At 44.9% G+C, this 16,804-nt stretch overlaps 1 protein-coding gene across 3 annotated transcripts in view; it reads right to left on the bottom strand.

Annotated features, from left to right (window-relative positions):
• The window catches only part of LOC143817877 (uncharacterized), a 35,230-nt gene extending 32,239 nt beyond the window's left edge, over positions 1–2,991 (bottom strand). For 2 of the 3 annotated variants that reach the window (XM_077299346.1, XM_077299344.1), the window contains exon 1: positions 2,807–2,928. In XM_077299346.1, coding sequence (XP_077155461.1) covers positions 2,807–2,897 — 91 coding nt within the window. In that variant the 5' untranslated portion in view covers positions 2,898–2,928. Of the gene's footprint in view, positions 1–2,806 lie in introns of all 3 variants that reach the window. The other variant, XM_077299345.1, reaches the window with a different exon arrangement.
• Between the last annotated feature and the right edge of the window lie 13,813 nt (positions 2,992–16,804).

Below are 16,804 nucleotides of genomic sequence, written 5' to 3'. Positions count from 1 at the left end.
TCCTGTATTATACCCCAGAGCTGCACTCACTATTCTGCTGGTGCAGTCACTGTGTACATACATTACATTACTGATCCTGAGTTACATCCTGTATTATACCCCAGAGCTGCACACTCACTATTCTGCTGGTGCAGTCACTGTGTACATATATTACATTACTGATCCTGAGTTACATCCTGTATTATACCCCAGAGCTGCACTCACTATTCTGCTGGTGCAGTCACTGTGTACATACATTACATTACTGATCCTGAGTTACATCCTGTATTATACCCCAGAGCTGCACACTCACTATTCTGCTGGTGCAGTCACTGTGTACATATATTACATTACTGATCCTGAGTTACATCCTGTATTATACCCCAGAGCTGCACTCACTATTCTGCTGGTGCAGTCACTGTGTACATACATTACATTACTGATCCTGAGTTACATCCTGTATTATACTCCAGAGCTGCACTCACTATTCTGCTGGTGCAGTCACTGTGTACATACATTACATTACTGATCCTGAGTTACCTCCTGTATTATACTCCAGAGCTGCACTCACTATTCTGCTGGTGCAGTCACTGTGTACATACATTACTGATCCTGAGTTACATCCTGTATTATACCCCAGAGCTGCACACTCACTATTCTGCTGGTGCAGTCACTGTGTACATACATTACATTACTGATCATGAGTTACATCCTGTATTATACTCCAGAGCTGCACTCACTATTCTGCTGGTGCAGTCACTGTGTACATACATTACATTACTGATCCTGAGTTACATCCTGTATTATACCCCAGAGCTGCACTCACTATTCTGCTGGTGCAGTCACTGTGTACATACATTACATTACTGATCCTGAGTTACATCCTGTATTATACCCCAGAGCTGCACTCACTATTCTGCTGGTGCAGTCACTGTGTACATACATTATGTTACTGATCCTGAGTTACATCCTGTATTATACCCCAGAGCTGCACTCACTATTCTGCTGGTGCAGTCACTGTGTACATACATTACTGATCCTGAGTTACATCCTGTATTATACTCCAGAGCTGCACTCACTATTCTGCTGGTGCAGTCACTGTGCACATACATTACATTACTGATCCTGAGTTACATCCTGTATTATACTCCAGAGCTGCACTCACTATTCTGCTGGTGCAGTCACTGTGTACATACATTACATTACTGGTCCTGAGTTACATCCTGTATTATACCCCAGAGCTGCACTCACTATTCTGCTGGTGCAGTCACTGTGTACATACAATACTGATCCTGTGCAAATCCTGAGTTACATTCTGCTCTTCCCCTCTCTCTCCATCAGTCTTGGTCCCCGCTCTTCCACTCTCTCCACTGGGCTCGGTTGCTGCTTTTCCCCTCTACCCTGGGCTCGGTCCCTGCTCTTTTATTCTGTAGTCTGTGCTTGGTCCCCATCTTTCACTCAGTGACCAAGGCTTGGTCCTTGTTTTTCCGCTATTTCCATCAGGATCAAGTCTACACTTTTCCTCTCTCTTCCCTGAACTTCATCCCCAGGATCATGTGGTTGAGCTCTAGAGCAAGAAATTTTGAAAATGATTTCCCCTGAGTTTGGTCAACTCTCATCACCTTGCTCCCCCCGGCTTGGTCCCCACTCTTCACCTCTCTCTCCTGTTCTGTCACACTGTTACCCTCTCTCCATCGGGGTCGGTCTCCTCTCTTCCCCTCCTACCGAGCTGGGTTCCTGCTATTCCCTCCTGTCCAATAGGCTTGGTTTTTACTCTTTCACTTTCCCCTGTACTTGGTACCTGCTCTTCTCTTCTTTCCGCCGGACTTGGTCCTCATTATTCTTGTCAATGCCCAAAGCTTGGTCCCCGCTCTTCTCTTCTTTCTCCCAGACTTGGTCCTCATTATTCTTGTCACTGCCCACGGCTTGGTCCCTGCTCTTCTCTTCTATCCCCCAGACTTGGTCCTCATTATTCTTGTCACTGCCCAAGGCTTGGTCCCCGCTCTTCTCTTCTTTCTCCCAGACTTGGTCCTCATTATTCTTGTCACTGCCCAAGGCTTGGTCCCCACTCTTCTCTTCTTTCCCCCAGACTTGGTCCCCATTATTCTTGTCACTGCCCAAGGCTTGGTTCCTGCTCTTCTCTTCTTTCCCCCGGACTTGGTCCTCATTATTCTTGTCACTGCCCAAAGCTTGGTCCCCGGTCTTCTCTTCTTTCCCCCAGACTTGGTCCTCATTATTCTTGTCAATGCCCAAAGCTTGGTCCCCGCTCTTCTCTTCTTTCTCCCAGACTTGGTCCTCATTATTCTTGTCACTGCCCACGGCTTGGTCCCTGCTCTTCTCTTCTATCCCCCAGACTTGGTCCTCATTATTCTTGTCACTGCCCAAGGCTTGGTCCCCGCTCTTCTCTTCTTTCTCCCAGACTTGGTCCTCATTATTCTTGTCACTGCCCACGGCTTGGTCCCTGCTCTTCTCTTCTATCCCCCAGACTTGGTCCCCATTATTCTTGTCACTGCCCAAGGCTTGGTTCCTGCTCTTCTCTTCTTTCCCCCGGACTTGGTCCTCATTATTCTTGTCAATGCCCAAAGCTTGGTCCCCGGTCTTCTCTTCTTTCCCCCAGACTTGGTCCTCATTATTCTTGTCACTGCACAAGGCTTGGTCCCCGCTCTTCTCATTTTTCCTTTGGGTTCGACCCCCACTATTCCCCAGGCTAGTTTCCTTCTCTTCCCCTTTCTCTCGCAGGCTCGGTCCCACCCTCACCCTTTCCACGTTTGTTTCCCGCTCTCCCCCTATCAACCCCTGCTCGGTCTCCACTCATCCCCTCTCTCACCTGGGCATGGTCTGTCTTCTTCCTCTCTCACGTGTTCAGTCCCTGCGCTTCTCCTCTCCTTTACCCTGGCTTGGTCCCCGCTCTTTCCCATTTCCCAGTTTCACTCCATCACTCACCCCGGCACCAGAAGATGCTCAGCAGCAGGAGAAACACAGCACTGAACTTCAACGCCATCATCATGCGGACGAGTTCCGGTAGAAGGAAGGACAGGAAATTCTGAATAGGAGGCTGATAGCAAACCACAAACACTAAGTGAAACCAAAACTAAACTGTGAACCGTTATATGACAGAGAAGTGTAATAACCAGATGTATAATACCTAGGAATGACATTATATGCTTATTATACACCTGCACTCTATAATACCTCCTGTGTGATGTTTTATAGTTATTATATACAGTATCTGTACACTATAATATACATATCTGCAAACTGGTCCATGATCCCTGGTGTGCGGTAAATAGGCCGGTACCATAGTAAGAGAAACCTGCCCATATCATGATGCTTCACCACCAGGCTTCACTGTGCGCAGAGGGTACTGTAGTTCGAATGCAGAGTTTGGGGGTCATCTGACAAACTGTCTGCGGCCCTTGGACCCAAAAAGAACAATTTTCATTGATCCACAAAATGTTTCTCCATTTCTATATACTCCAGTTGATGTGTTTTTTAGCACATTGTATCCGCTTCACTACATGTCTTTTTATAACAGTGGGACTTTGTGGGGACTTCATGGTAAGAGATTAGCGTCACACAGGCGTCTTCTGTCACAGTCCTCACAGGTGTCTTGAGACTGTCAGTGATCCTCCTGGAGCCGATCATTGGTAACATGAGACTGTGATCATCCTGGAGCCGATCATTGGTAACATGAGACTGTGATCATCCTGGAGCCGATCATTGGTAACGTGAGACTGTCTGTGATCATCCTGGAGCCGATCATTGGTAATGTGAGACTGTGATCATCCTGGAGCCGATCATTGGTAACATGAGACTGTCTGTGATCCTCCTGGAGCCGATCATTGGTAACATGAGACTGTCTGTGATCATCCTGGAGCCGATCATTGGTAACATGAGACTGTGATCATCCTGGAGCCGATCATTGGTAACGTGAGACTGTCTGTGATCATCCTGGAGCCGATCACTGGTAACGTGAGACTGTCTGTGATCATCCTGGAGCCGATCATTGGTAATGTGAGACTGTGATCATCCTGGAGCCGATCATTGGTAACATGAGACTGTCTGTGATCATCCTGGAGCCGATCACTGGTAACGTGAGACTGTGTGTGATCATCCTGGAGCCGATCATTGGTAACGTGAGACTGTGTGTGATCATCCTGGAGCCGATCACTGGTAACGTGAGACTGTGTGTGATCATCCTGGAGCCGATCATTGGTAACATGAGACTGTCTGTGATCATCCTGGAGCCGATCACTGGTAACGTGAGACTGTGTGTGATCATCCTGGAGCCGATCATTGGTAACGTGAGACTGTGTGTGATCATCCTGGAGCCGATCACTGGTAACGTGAGACTGTCTGTGATCATCCTGGAGCCGATCACTGGTAACGTGAGACTGTGTGTGATCATCCTGGAGCCGATCATTGGTAATGTGAGACTGTGATCATCCTGGAGCCGATCATTGGTAACATGAGACTGTGTGTGATCATCCTGGAGCCGATCATTGGTAACGTGAGACTGTCTGTGATCATCCTGGAGCCGATCATTGGTAACGTGAGACTGTCTGTGATCATCCTGGAGCCGATCATTGGTAACATGAGACTGTGTGTGATCATCCTGGAGCCGATCATTGGTAACGTGAGACTGTGATCATCCTGGAGCCGATCATTGGTAACGTGAGACTGTGTGTGATCATCCTGGAGCCGATCACTGGTAACGTGAGACTGTCTGTGATCATCCTGGAGCCGATCATTGGTAATGTGAGACTGTGATCATCCTGGAGCCGATCATTGGTAACATGAGACTGTGATCATCCTGGAGCCGATCATGGGTAACTGGAGACTGTGATCATCCTGGAGCCGATCATTGGTAATGTGAGACTGTGATCATCCTGGAGCCGATCACTGGTAACGTGAGACTGTCTGTGATCATCCTGGAGCCGATCATTGGTAACGTGAGACTGTCTGTGATCATCCTGGAGCCGATGATTGGTAACATGAGACTGTGATCATCCTGGAGCCGATCATTGGTAACGTGAGACTGATCATCCTGGAGCCGATCATTGGTAACATGAGACTGTGTGTGAACATCCTGGAACTGATCACTGGTAATGTGAGACTGTGTGTGATCATCCTGGAGCCGATCATTGGTAACGTGAGACTGTCTGTGATCATCCTGGAGCCGATCATTGGTAACGTGAGACTGTGATCATCCTGGAACCGATCACTCATGACATGAGACTGTCTGTGATCATCCTGCAGCCGATCATTGGTAACGTGAGACTGTGTGTGATCATCCTGGAGCCGATCATTGGTAACATGAGACTGTGTGTGATCATCCTGGAGCCAATCATTGGTAACGTGAGACTGTCTGTGATCATCCTGGAGCCGATCATTGGTAACATGAGACTCTGTGATCATCCTGGAGACGATCATTGGCAACATGAGACTGTGATCATCCTGGAGCCGATCATTGGTAATGTGAGACTGTCTGTGATCATCCTGGAGCCGATCATTGGTAACGTGAGATTGTCTGTGATCATCCTGGAGCCGATCATTGGTAACGTGAGACTCTGTGATCATCCTGGAGACGATCATTGGCAACATGAGACTGTGATCATCCTGGAGCCGATCATTGGTAACGTGAGACTGTGTGTGATCATCCTGGAGCCGATGATTGGTAACATGAGACTGTGTGTGATCATCCTGGAGCTGATGATTGGTAACATGAGACTGTGTGTGATCATCCTGGAGCCGATCATTGGTAATGTGAGACTGTCTGTGATCATCCTGGAGCCGATCATTGGTAACGTGAGACTGTGATCATCCTGGAGCCGATCATTGGTAACGTGAGACTGTCTGTGATCATCCTGGAGCCGATCATTGGTAACGTGAGACTGTGATCATCCTGGAGCCGATCATTGGTAACGTGAGACTGTCTGTGATCATCCTGGAGCCGATCATTGGTAACGTGAGACTGTGATCATCCTGGAGCCGATCATTGGTAATGTGAGACTGTCTGTGATCATCCTGGAGCCGATCATTGGTAACGTGAGATTGTCTGTGATCATCCTGGAGCCGATCATTGGTAACGTGAGACTCTGTGATCATCCTGGAGACGATCATTGGCAACATGAGACTGTGATCATCCTGGAGCCGATCATTGGTAACGTGAGACTGTGTGTGATCATCCTGGAGCCGATGATTGGTAACATGAGACTGTGTGTGATCATCCTGGAGCTGATGATTGGTAACATGAGACTGTGTGTGATCATCCTGGAGCCGATCATTGGTAATGTGAGACTGTCTGTGATCATCCTGGAGCCGATCATTGGTAACGTGAGACTGTGATCATCCTGGAGCCGATCATTGGTAACGTGAGACTGTGATCATCCTGGAGCCGATCATTGGTAACGTGAGACTGTGTGTGATCATCCTGGAGCCGATCATTGGTGACGTGTGACTGTGATCATCCTGGAGCCGATCATTGGTAACGTGAGACTGTGTGTGATCATCCTGGAGCCGATCATTGGTAACGTGAGACTGTGATCATCCTGGAGCCGATCATTGGTAACATGAGACTGTGATCATCCTGGAGCCGATCATTGGTAACGTGAGACTGTGTGTGATCATCCTGGAGCCGATCATTGGTAACGTGAGACTGTGATCATCCTGGAGCCGATCATTGGTAACATGAGACTGTGATCATCCTGGAGCAGATCATTGGTAACATGAGACTGTGATCATCCTGGAGCCGATCATTGGTAACGTGAGACTGTGATCATCCTGGAGCCGATCACTGGCAGAGCCTTTCCCATTCTGGTCATTCTTTCATCCATTAGAATAGTATTCTTCCGCTTTCTTCCTCGTCTCTCTGGTTTGGTTTCCATTATAAAGCATTGGTGATCATTGTAACTGAACCGCCGATCATTGTCTGCACTTCTGTATACGTTTTAACCTCTCAATTCAACTCTTTAATCACAGACTGCTGTTCTTCTGAGCAATGTCTTGGGCGCCCCATATTCCTCAGGCTTTCCAGGAGAAATGCATGTACGACATGTCCTGGCATCACCCTTAGGTAAGGGCCACCGGATTCACACCTGTCTCTTCACAGAATGATGGAAGCACTGATTGATCTCCACACTGATATTATTGTGATCACCGCCTCACAATTAGTATAATGCCGGGGTCACACTTGCGAGTGCAACGTGAGAAACTCGCACGAGTCTCACATCAATACCTGGCACTGCCGCCGGCACTCAGGACCGGAGTGTGCAGATACATGTATTTCTATAGTGCCGGGTATTGATGCGAGACTTGTGCGAGGTTCTCGCATTGCACCCCAGCCTAAGGGCTCATACCCATTTGCGAGAAAAAAACCGGCCTGATATCCAGACTGAAAAAACGGATGAGTGCTATGCAAGTGTCATGCGATTTCCGTGTGATTTTTCCATGGAACATTCGTATGAGATGTGTATGCAATTAGTATGCAAAGCGATTTTAACATGAGGTTTTACATCCAGCAGTTCTCTCTATGAAAAAGCTCATGTTAAAATCGCTTTGTAAAATACAACTGTACACATCATTTAAAAACCAAATAATCTTCAAAACATATATGTATGTATGATAGATAGATAGATAGATAGATAGATAGATAGATAGATAGATAGATAGATAGATAGATAGATAGATAAATAGATAGATAATAGATAGATGATAGATAGAAGATAGATAGAAGATAGATAATAGATAGATAATAGATAGATGTATAGATAGATGAAATATAGATAATACATGATAGATAGATAGATAGATAGATAGATAGATGATAGATAGATAATACATGATAGATAGATAGATGATAGATAGATATTAGATAGATGATAGATAGATAGATAGATAGATAGATAGATAGATAGATAGATAGATAATAGATAGATGATAGATAGATAATACATGATAGATAGATAGATAGATAGATAGATGATAGATAGATAATACATGATAGATAGATAGATAGATAGATAGATAGATAGATAGATAGATAGATAGATAGATGATAGATAGATATTAGATAGATGATAGATAGATGATAGATAATAGATAGATAATAGATAGATAGATGATAGATCGATAATAGACAGATAGATAATAGATGATAAATAATAGATAGATAATAGATGATAGATAGATGATAGATAATAGATAGATATTAGATAGATGATCGATAATAGATAGATATATGTATAGATAGATAATAGATAGATATTAGATAGATGATAGATAATAGATAGATGATAGATAGATAAATAGATAGATGATAGATAGGTAATAGACAGATGATAGATGATAGATAATAGATAGATGATAGATAATAGATAAATGATAGATAGATGATAGATAATAGATAGATGATAGATAGATGATAGATATTAGATAGATGATAGATAGATGATAGATAATAGATAGATGATAGATAGATGATAGATAATAGATAGATAATAGATAGATGATAGATATTAGATAGATGATAGATAGATGATAGATAATAGATAGATAGATGATAGATCGATAATAGACAGATAGATGATAGATGATACATAATAGATAGATAATAGATGATAGATATTAGATAGATGATAGATAATAGATAGATATATGTATAGATAGATAGATAATAGATGATAGATAGATATTAGATAGATGATAGATTGGTTACAAGCCGGCAGATGCCGCGTACAGTATAGAATAGGTTAGGATAGAATAGATATATACACATAGTATAGGTGTATATATATATATATATATATATATATATATATATATATATATATATATACGGCATATATATATGTCCGTAAAACACACATATATATATATCTTTATATTTCATAGACAGATAGATAGCAGAATAGCCGATAATTCATTTGTCGACTTCTGCAAAATTGTTGCAGAAGCCAACAGGATAGGAGACATGAACTACATACAGTAAACCATTGCAGAACCGTTAGAATTATAGATGTCAGTGACTAATACTGTTAGTAGTGTGTGTGTAAAATTTGGGATCTGTATGTATTTAATAAAATCATTTTTTCATGGATTACCAGTAAGAATAAAATGGTTAAACGGTGTTTAGTGTTTTATTTCATTAAAACACTTTATTCTGCCTGTGTGTGTGTTTATTTAACCCTTTACAAACTTTAGGATTAGTAATGGATATTTGTTATTGACACCTTTTCATTACTAAGGCGGCTTAATGTCACCTTACAATAGCAAGGTGATATTAACCCCTTATTACCCCACATGCCACCGCTACAGGGCAGTGGGAAGAGAGTTGCTAAGTGCCAGAATAGGCGTATCTTAAGGTACCGTCACACTCAGCGACGCTGTGGCGATATAGACAACGAGCCGACCTAAACTAGATCACTGGAGCGTCGCTGTTTAGGTCGCTGTAGAGATGTCAAACACAGCAACTCCAGAACGATGCAGGAGCGATCCAGTGACATAACGGCGACTCACTTCTCGTTCTCGCTGGTTGATGCTCGTTGCTGGCGTCGTTGCTTTTGATGTCAAACATGACGATACACGCCGACCTGGCGACGAAATAAAGTTCTGGACTTCTAGCTCCGACCAGCGATGGCACAGCGGGATCCAGATCGCTGCTGCGTGTCAAACACAACGAGATCGCTATCCAGGACGCTGCAACGTCACGGATCGTTGTCGTTCTCTTTGCAAAGTTGCTGAGTGTGACGGTACCTTTACAGATGTGCCTTTTCTGGGGTGGCTCGGGGCAGATGTTTTTAGCCAGGGGGGTAATAAACATGGTCCCTCTCTAGGCTATTAATATCTGCCCTCAGTCACTGGCTTTCCCTCTCTGGTGCAGACAATTGCGCGAGAGCCAATTCCATTTTTTTTAGTGAAAAAATTATTTTATTAAATACATACAGGTCCCAAATTTGACACACACAAACTACTAACAGTATTAGACACTGACAACTATAAATCTAACTGCAATGGATTACTGTATGTAATCCATGTCTCCTGCCGGCTTCTGCAATGATTTTACAGAAGCCGACAAATTAATTATCGGCTATTCTGCTATCTAACTCTCTATGAAATATAAAGATATATATATGGCTGGCTTCCACCCCCACCACTCCACCGAAACTGCCCTGACAAAAATTACTAATGACTCACAGCCAAAGCTAACAGACAGTTCTCCTTCCTCCTCCTTCTTGACCTGTCCTCTGCTTTCGACACAGTCGATCACTGCCTACTGCTACAGATTCTTTCTTCAATTGGCATCAAAGGCCTTGCCCTGTCCTGGATCTCCTCATACCTTTCCGACCGCACATTTAGCGTCTCCCACTCCCACACTACCTCCTCATCCAGCCCTCTCTCTGTTGGAGTCCCTCAAGGCTCTGTCCTGGGGCCCCTACTTTTTTCCATATATACCCTTGGCCTAGGACAACTCAAAGTCCCATATCTTCCAGTACCACCTGTATGCGGACGACACTCAGATCTACCTCTCTGACCCAGATGTCACCTCTCTTCTGTCCAAAATCCCGGAGTGTCTGTCAGCCATATCCTCCTTCTTCATCTCTCGCTTCCTAAAATTCAATGTAGACAAAACCGAACTCATCATCTTTCCATCAGCTCGCGTATCCCCCCTACCTGATCTGTCTATTATGGTAAACGGCATCACGTTCTCTCCCGCACCTGAAATCCGCTGCCTCGGGGTAACTCTCGACTCTGCCCTGTCCTTCAAACCGCACGTCCAAACTCTTGCCACCTTCTGTCGCCTCCAACTCAAATGTATTGCCAGAATCCGTTCCTTCTTCAGCCCACAATCTACCAAAACTCTTGTGCATGCCTTCATCATCTCCCACCTTGATTACTGCAATACCCTCCTTTGCGGCCTCCCCGCTAACTCTCTTGCACCACTCCAGTCTGTCCTCAACTCTACTGCCCGGCTAATCCATCTCTCTCCTCGCTACTCCCCTGCTTCTCCCCTCTGCAAATCCCTCCACTGGCTCCCAATCCCCCAACGAATCCAGTTCAAAATACTAACACTGATCTACAAAGCCATCCACAACCTGTCCCCTCCCTATATCTCTGAACTAATCTCCCAATACCTTCCCTCACGTAATCTCCGATCCTCCCCAGACCTCCTACTCTCCACCACACTTATTCGTACCTCACCCAACCGCCTCCAAGATTTCTCCTGAATATCCCCCATCCTCTGGATATCCATGCCTCAACACGTCCGATTATCCACCACCCTCGGATCCTTCAGACGGAACCTGAAAACCCATCTCTTCAAGAAAGCCTACAGCCTGCAATAACCATTCTGCCGCCTTGCCATCGCCAGAGCCGCCGCCTCGCCAGAGCCGCCGCCTCGCCATTGCCAGAGCCGCCGCCTCGCCCCTTACCTTCTGCCTCTTCCCCACTATCCCATAGAATGTAAGTCTGCAAGGACAGGGTCCTCTCCCCTCTGTACCAGTCTGTCACTGTAAACTTGTTTACTGTAAACGATATCTATAACTCTGTATGTAACCCCTTTCTCATGTACAGCACCATGGAATTAATGGTGCTATATAAATGAATAACAATAATAATATGTGTGTCACTGACATATATATATATATATATATATATATATATATATATATATATATATATATATATATATATATATATATATTGCTCAAAAAAACAAAGGGAACACTAAAATCCCACATCCTAGATATCACTGAATGAAATATTCCAGTTGTAAATCTTTATTCATTACATAGTGGAATGTGTTGAGAACAATAAAACCTAAAAATTATCAATGTAAACCACAACTAATATCCCACGGAGGTCTGGAGTTGGAATGATGTGGAAAATGAAGTTACAGGCTGATCCAACTTCAGTGGAAATGTCTCAAGACAAGGACATGATGCTCAGTAGTGTGTGTGGCATCCACGTACCTGTATGATCGCCCTACAAGGCCTGGGCATGTGTTGTGAACTCTGTGTTCAGGCTCCCTCTTGTGGTCACTGGTGGTATTGTGTGACTTTTGCTTTGGGCTCCCCCTGGTGGCTTTGTTTGTTATCCTGCTGGTCTCTGGCTATCAGCTGGTTCGTTATCCTCTGGGAGGTTCCTATATAGCTCTGTTTTTCTTTCACTTGTTGCCGGCTGTCAATGTAATCAGTGCTACTCAGATTCCTTCTGACTACCTTGCTCCCAGTCCATCCAGGATAAGCTAAGTTTTGTTTGCTCATTTTTTGATCAGCAGTGTTTATCATGTTTTCTGTTCCAGCTTGCTAAAATGTAATTCCCTCGCTTGCTGGTTGCTCTAGTGGGCTGAGTTTCTCCCCACACACCGTTAGTTGGTGTGTGGGTTCTTGAAATCTCAGGATGGATATTTTGTAAGGGTTTTTTATTGATCGCATAGACCCCTGCTCTATTTTCTGCTTTCTAGTACTAGTGGGCCTCTTTTGCTGAATCTGATTTCATCCCTATGTATGTGCCTTCTTCTTACTTCACCGTTAATATTTGTTGGGGGCTTCTATATCTTTGGGGATTATTTCTCTGGAGGCAAGCGAGGTCTTTCTTTCTCTTTAGGGGTAGCTAGTTCCTCAGGCTGGCTCGAGACGTCTAGGAATTTTTTAGGCACGTTCACCGGCTACCTCTAGTTGTTTTGGATAGGTTCAGATTTGCGATCAGTCCAGTTACCATCTCCCTAGAGCTCGTCCTTAGTTTAATCACTTGCTTATCTATTTGTGATCCTCAGCCACTAGGGATCATAACAGTACAGCCGGCCCGCAAAGTGTTAATTGCATGGCAGAAGCAGGAGAAAAGAAGCCTTGAGAATTTTTTTTTTTTTTTCTTGTTGTTGCCGTGTGTCTAGCTGCTGTGGCTAGCTTCTCTCCTCCTCTTAATCTTGGTGTGGCTCTGAGTTCAGCTGCTGACATGGATGTCCAGAGCTTGGCTTCCAGTCTGGATCATCTTGCTGCTAGAGTTCAAAGTATTCAGGATTTTGTTGTTCACAGTCCTATGTCTGAGCCTAGGATACCTATTCCGGAGTTGTTTTCTGGAGATAGATCTAGGTTCCTGAATTTTAAAAACAATTGTAAGTTGTTTCTTTCTTTGAAACCTCGTTCCTCTGTGTGATGCCGTTCAGCAAGTTAGGATTATTATTTCCTTTTTGCGTGGTGACCCTCAAGATTGGGCCTTCGCATTGGCGCCAGGGGATCCTGCATTGCTCAGTGTGGATGCGTTTTTTCTGGCCCTTGGATTGCTCTATGAGGAACCTAATCTTGAGAACCAGGCTGAAAAAGCGTTATTGGCCCTCTCGCAGGGGCAAGATGAAGCAGAGGTGTACTGCCAGAAATTTCGGAAATGGTCGGTGCTTACTCAGTGGAATGAGTGTGCCCTGGCTGCAAATTTCAGAGAAGGTCTTTCTGAAGCCATTAAGAATGTCATGGTGGGGTTCCCTACGCCTGCAGGTCTGAATGAGTCAATGACTCTGGCCATTCAGATTGATCGGCGGTTGCGGGAGCGCAAACCTGTGCACCATTTGGCGGTGTCTTCTGAACAGACACCTGAATCTATGCAATGTGACAGAATTCTGACCAGAAGTGAACGGCAAAATTATAGACGGCAAAATGGGTTGTGCTTTTACTGTGGTGACTCAGCTCATGTTATCTCAGCATGCTCTAAGCGCAAAAAAAGGTTGATAAATCTGTCACCATTGGTGCTTTACAGCCTAAGTTCATTTTGTCTGTTACCCTGATTTGTTCCCTGTCATCTTACCCGGTTAATGCCTTTGTAGATTCAGGTGCTGCCCTGAGTCTGATGGATTGGTCATTTGCCAGGCGCTGTGGTTTTGATTTGGAGCCTTTAAAATTCCCTATTCCACTAAGGGGAATTGACTCTACGCCATTGGCCACGAATAGACCTCAGTACTGGACACAAGTGACCATGTGCATGACTCCTGTTCATCAGGAGGTGATTCGCTTTCTTGTATTGCATAATTTGCATGATGTTGTCGTGTTGGGTCTACCATGGTTGCAGACTCATAATCCAGTCCTGGATTGGAAAGCTATGTCTGTGTCAAGTTGGGGTTGTCAGGGAATTCATGGTGACGCTCCTGTGGTGTCAATTGCTTCGTCCACTCCTTCTGAAGTCCCTACGTTTTTGTCAGACTACCAGGATGTATTTGAGGAGCCCAAACTCAATTCTCTACCTCCTCATAGGGACTGTGATTGTGCTATAAATTTGATTCCTGGTAGTAAGTTTCCTAAGGGACGACTTTTCAATTTATCTGTGCCGGAGCATGCTGCCATGCGGAGTTATATAAAGGAGTCTTTGGAGAAGGGACATATTCGCCCGTCCTCTTCCCCTCTTGGTGCGGGATTCTTTTTTGTGGCTAAGAAGGATGGTTCCCTGAGATCTTGTATTGATTATCGCCTTTTGAATAAAATCACGGTCAAATTTCAGTATCCTTTGCCATTGTTAACTGATTTGTTTGGTCGCATTAGGGGGTCTAGTTGGTTCACCAAGATAGATCTTCGTGGTGCGTATAACCTTGTGCGTATAAAACAGGGTGATGAATGGAAAACTGCATTTAATACGCCTGAAGGCCATTTTGAGTACCTGGTGATGCCTTTTGGACTTTCTAATGCTCCTTCAGTCTTTCAGTCCTTTATGCACGACATCTTCCGTGAATATCTGGATACGTTTATGATTGTGTATCTGGATGATATTCTGTTTTTTTCGGATGATTGGGAGTCTCATGTTAAGCAGGTCAGGATGGTCTTTCAGGTCCTGCGTGACAATGCTTTATTTGTGAAGGGCTCAAAATGTCTTTTTGGAGTCCAGAAGATTTCTTTTTTGGGTTTCATTTTTTCTCCTTCTACTATTGAGATGGACCCAGTCAAGGTTCAGGCTATTCATGACTGGACGCAGCCTACATCGGTTAAGAGTCTTCAGAAGTTCTTGGGTTTTGCTAATTTTTACCGTCGCTTCATAGCTAATTTTTCTGGTGTTGTTAAGCCTTTGACGGATTTGACCAAGAAAGGTTCTGATGTGACTAATTGGTCCTCTGCGGCTGTGGAGGCCTTTCGGGAGCTGAAGCGCCGGTTTTCTTCGGCTCCGGTCTTATGTCAGCCAGATGTCTCACTTCCCTTCCAGGTGGAGGTTGATGCTTCCGAGATTGGAGCGGGGGCTGTTTTGTCGCAGAGAAGCTCCGATGACTCTGTGATGAAGCCATGTGCTTTCTTTTCAAGAAAGTTTTCGCCTGCCGAGCGGAATTATGATGTCGGTAATCGGGAGTTGTTGGCTATGAAGTGGGCATTTGAGGAGTGGCGACATTGGCTCGAGGGAGCTAAGCATCGTGTGGTGGTCTTGACTGATCACAAGAATTTGATCTATCTCGAGTCGGCCAAGCGGCTGAATCCCAGACAGGCTCGTTGGTCGTTGTTTTTCTCTCGTTTTGATTTCGTGGTTTCGTACCTGCCTGGTTCAAAGAATGTGAAGGCTGATGCTCTTTCTAGGAGTTTTGTGCCTGACTCTCCTGGAGATTCAGAGCCGGCTGGTATTCTTAGAGAAGGGGTGATTTTGTCTGCCATCTCCCCAGATTTGCGACGTGTGCTGCAAGAGTTTCAGGCGGATAGACCTGATCGCTGTCCACTGGAGAGACTGTTTGTCCCGGATAGATGGACCAACAGAGTCATCTCTGTCATGATTCTCAATGGCGAGAGAACATAGCCCAGCATATATGAGAACTAGCTCTTGGAAGATGGAAACTATACTGACCATGAACTAAACCTGCCGCACAACTAGAAGTGGCCGGGTAGCATGCCTACGTTTTTTAACCCTAGATGCCCAGCGCCAGCCGGAGAACTACCTAATCCTAGCAGAGGAAAAGACAGTCCTGGCTCACCTCTAGAGAAATTTTCCCAAAAGGCAGACAGAGGCCCCCACATATATTGGCGGTGATTTTAGATGAAATGACAAACGTAGTATGAAAATAGGTTTAGCAAAATCGAGGTCCGCTTTCTAGATAGCAGGAAGACAGAAAGGACACTTTCATGGTCAGCAGAAAACCCTATCAAAACACCATCCAGAAATTCCTTTAAGACTCTAGCATTAACTCATAACACCAGAGTGGCAATTTCCGATCACAAGAGCTTTCCAGACACAGTAACGAAACAGCAGCTGTGAACAGGAACCAAATGCAAAAACACACAAGGACAAAAGTCCAACTTAGCTGGGAGTTGTCTAGTAGCAGGAACAAGCACAGAAGGCTTCTGATTACATTGTTGACCGGCAAGAAACTGACAGAGGAGCAAGGTTATATAGCGACTCCCACATCCTGATAGGAGCAGGTGAACAGAGGGGATGATGCACACAAGTTCAATTCCACAAGTGGCCACCGGGGGAGCCCAGAATCCAATTTCACAACAGTACCCCCCCCTCAAGGAGGGGGCACCGAACCCTCACCAGAACCACCAGGGCGATCAGGATGAGCCCTATGAAAGGCACGGACAAGATCGGAGGCATGAACATCAGAGGCAGTGACCCAAGAATTATCCTCCTGACCGTATCCCTTCCATTTGACCAGATACTGGAGTCTCCGTCTGGAAACACGAGAGTCTAAGATCTTTTCCACAACGTACTCCAACTCACCCTCAACCAACACCGGAGCAGGAGGCTCAACGGAAGGCACAACCGGTACCTCATACCTGCGCAACAATGACCGATGAAAAACATTATGAATCGAAAAGGATGCAGGGAGGTCCAAACGGAAGGACACAGGGTTAAGAATCTCCAATATCTT

Source organism: Ranitomeya variabilis, chromosome 3, assembly GCF_051348905.1.
Source record: "Ranitomeya variabilis isolate aRanVar5 chromosome 3, aRanVar5.hap1, whole genome shotgun sequence".
In the NCBI taxonomy this organism is placed as follows: Eukaryota; Metazoa; Chordata; class Amphibia; order Anura; family Dendrobatidae; genus Ranitomeya; species Ranitomeya variabilis.
The sequence above is the reverse complement of the archived record's forward strand: the minus strand, read 5'-3'. Positions and strand labels throughout refer to the sequence as shown.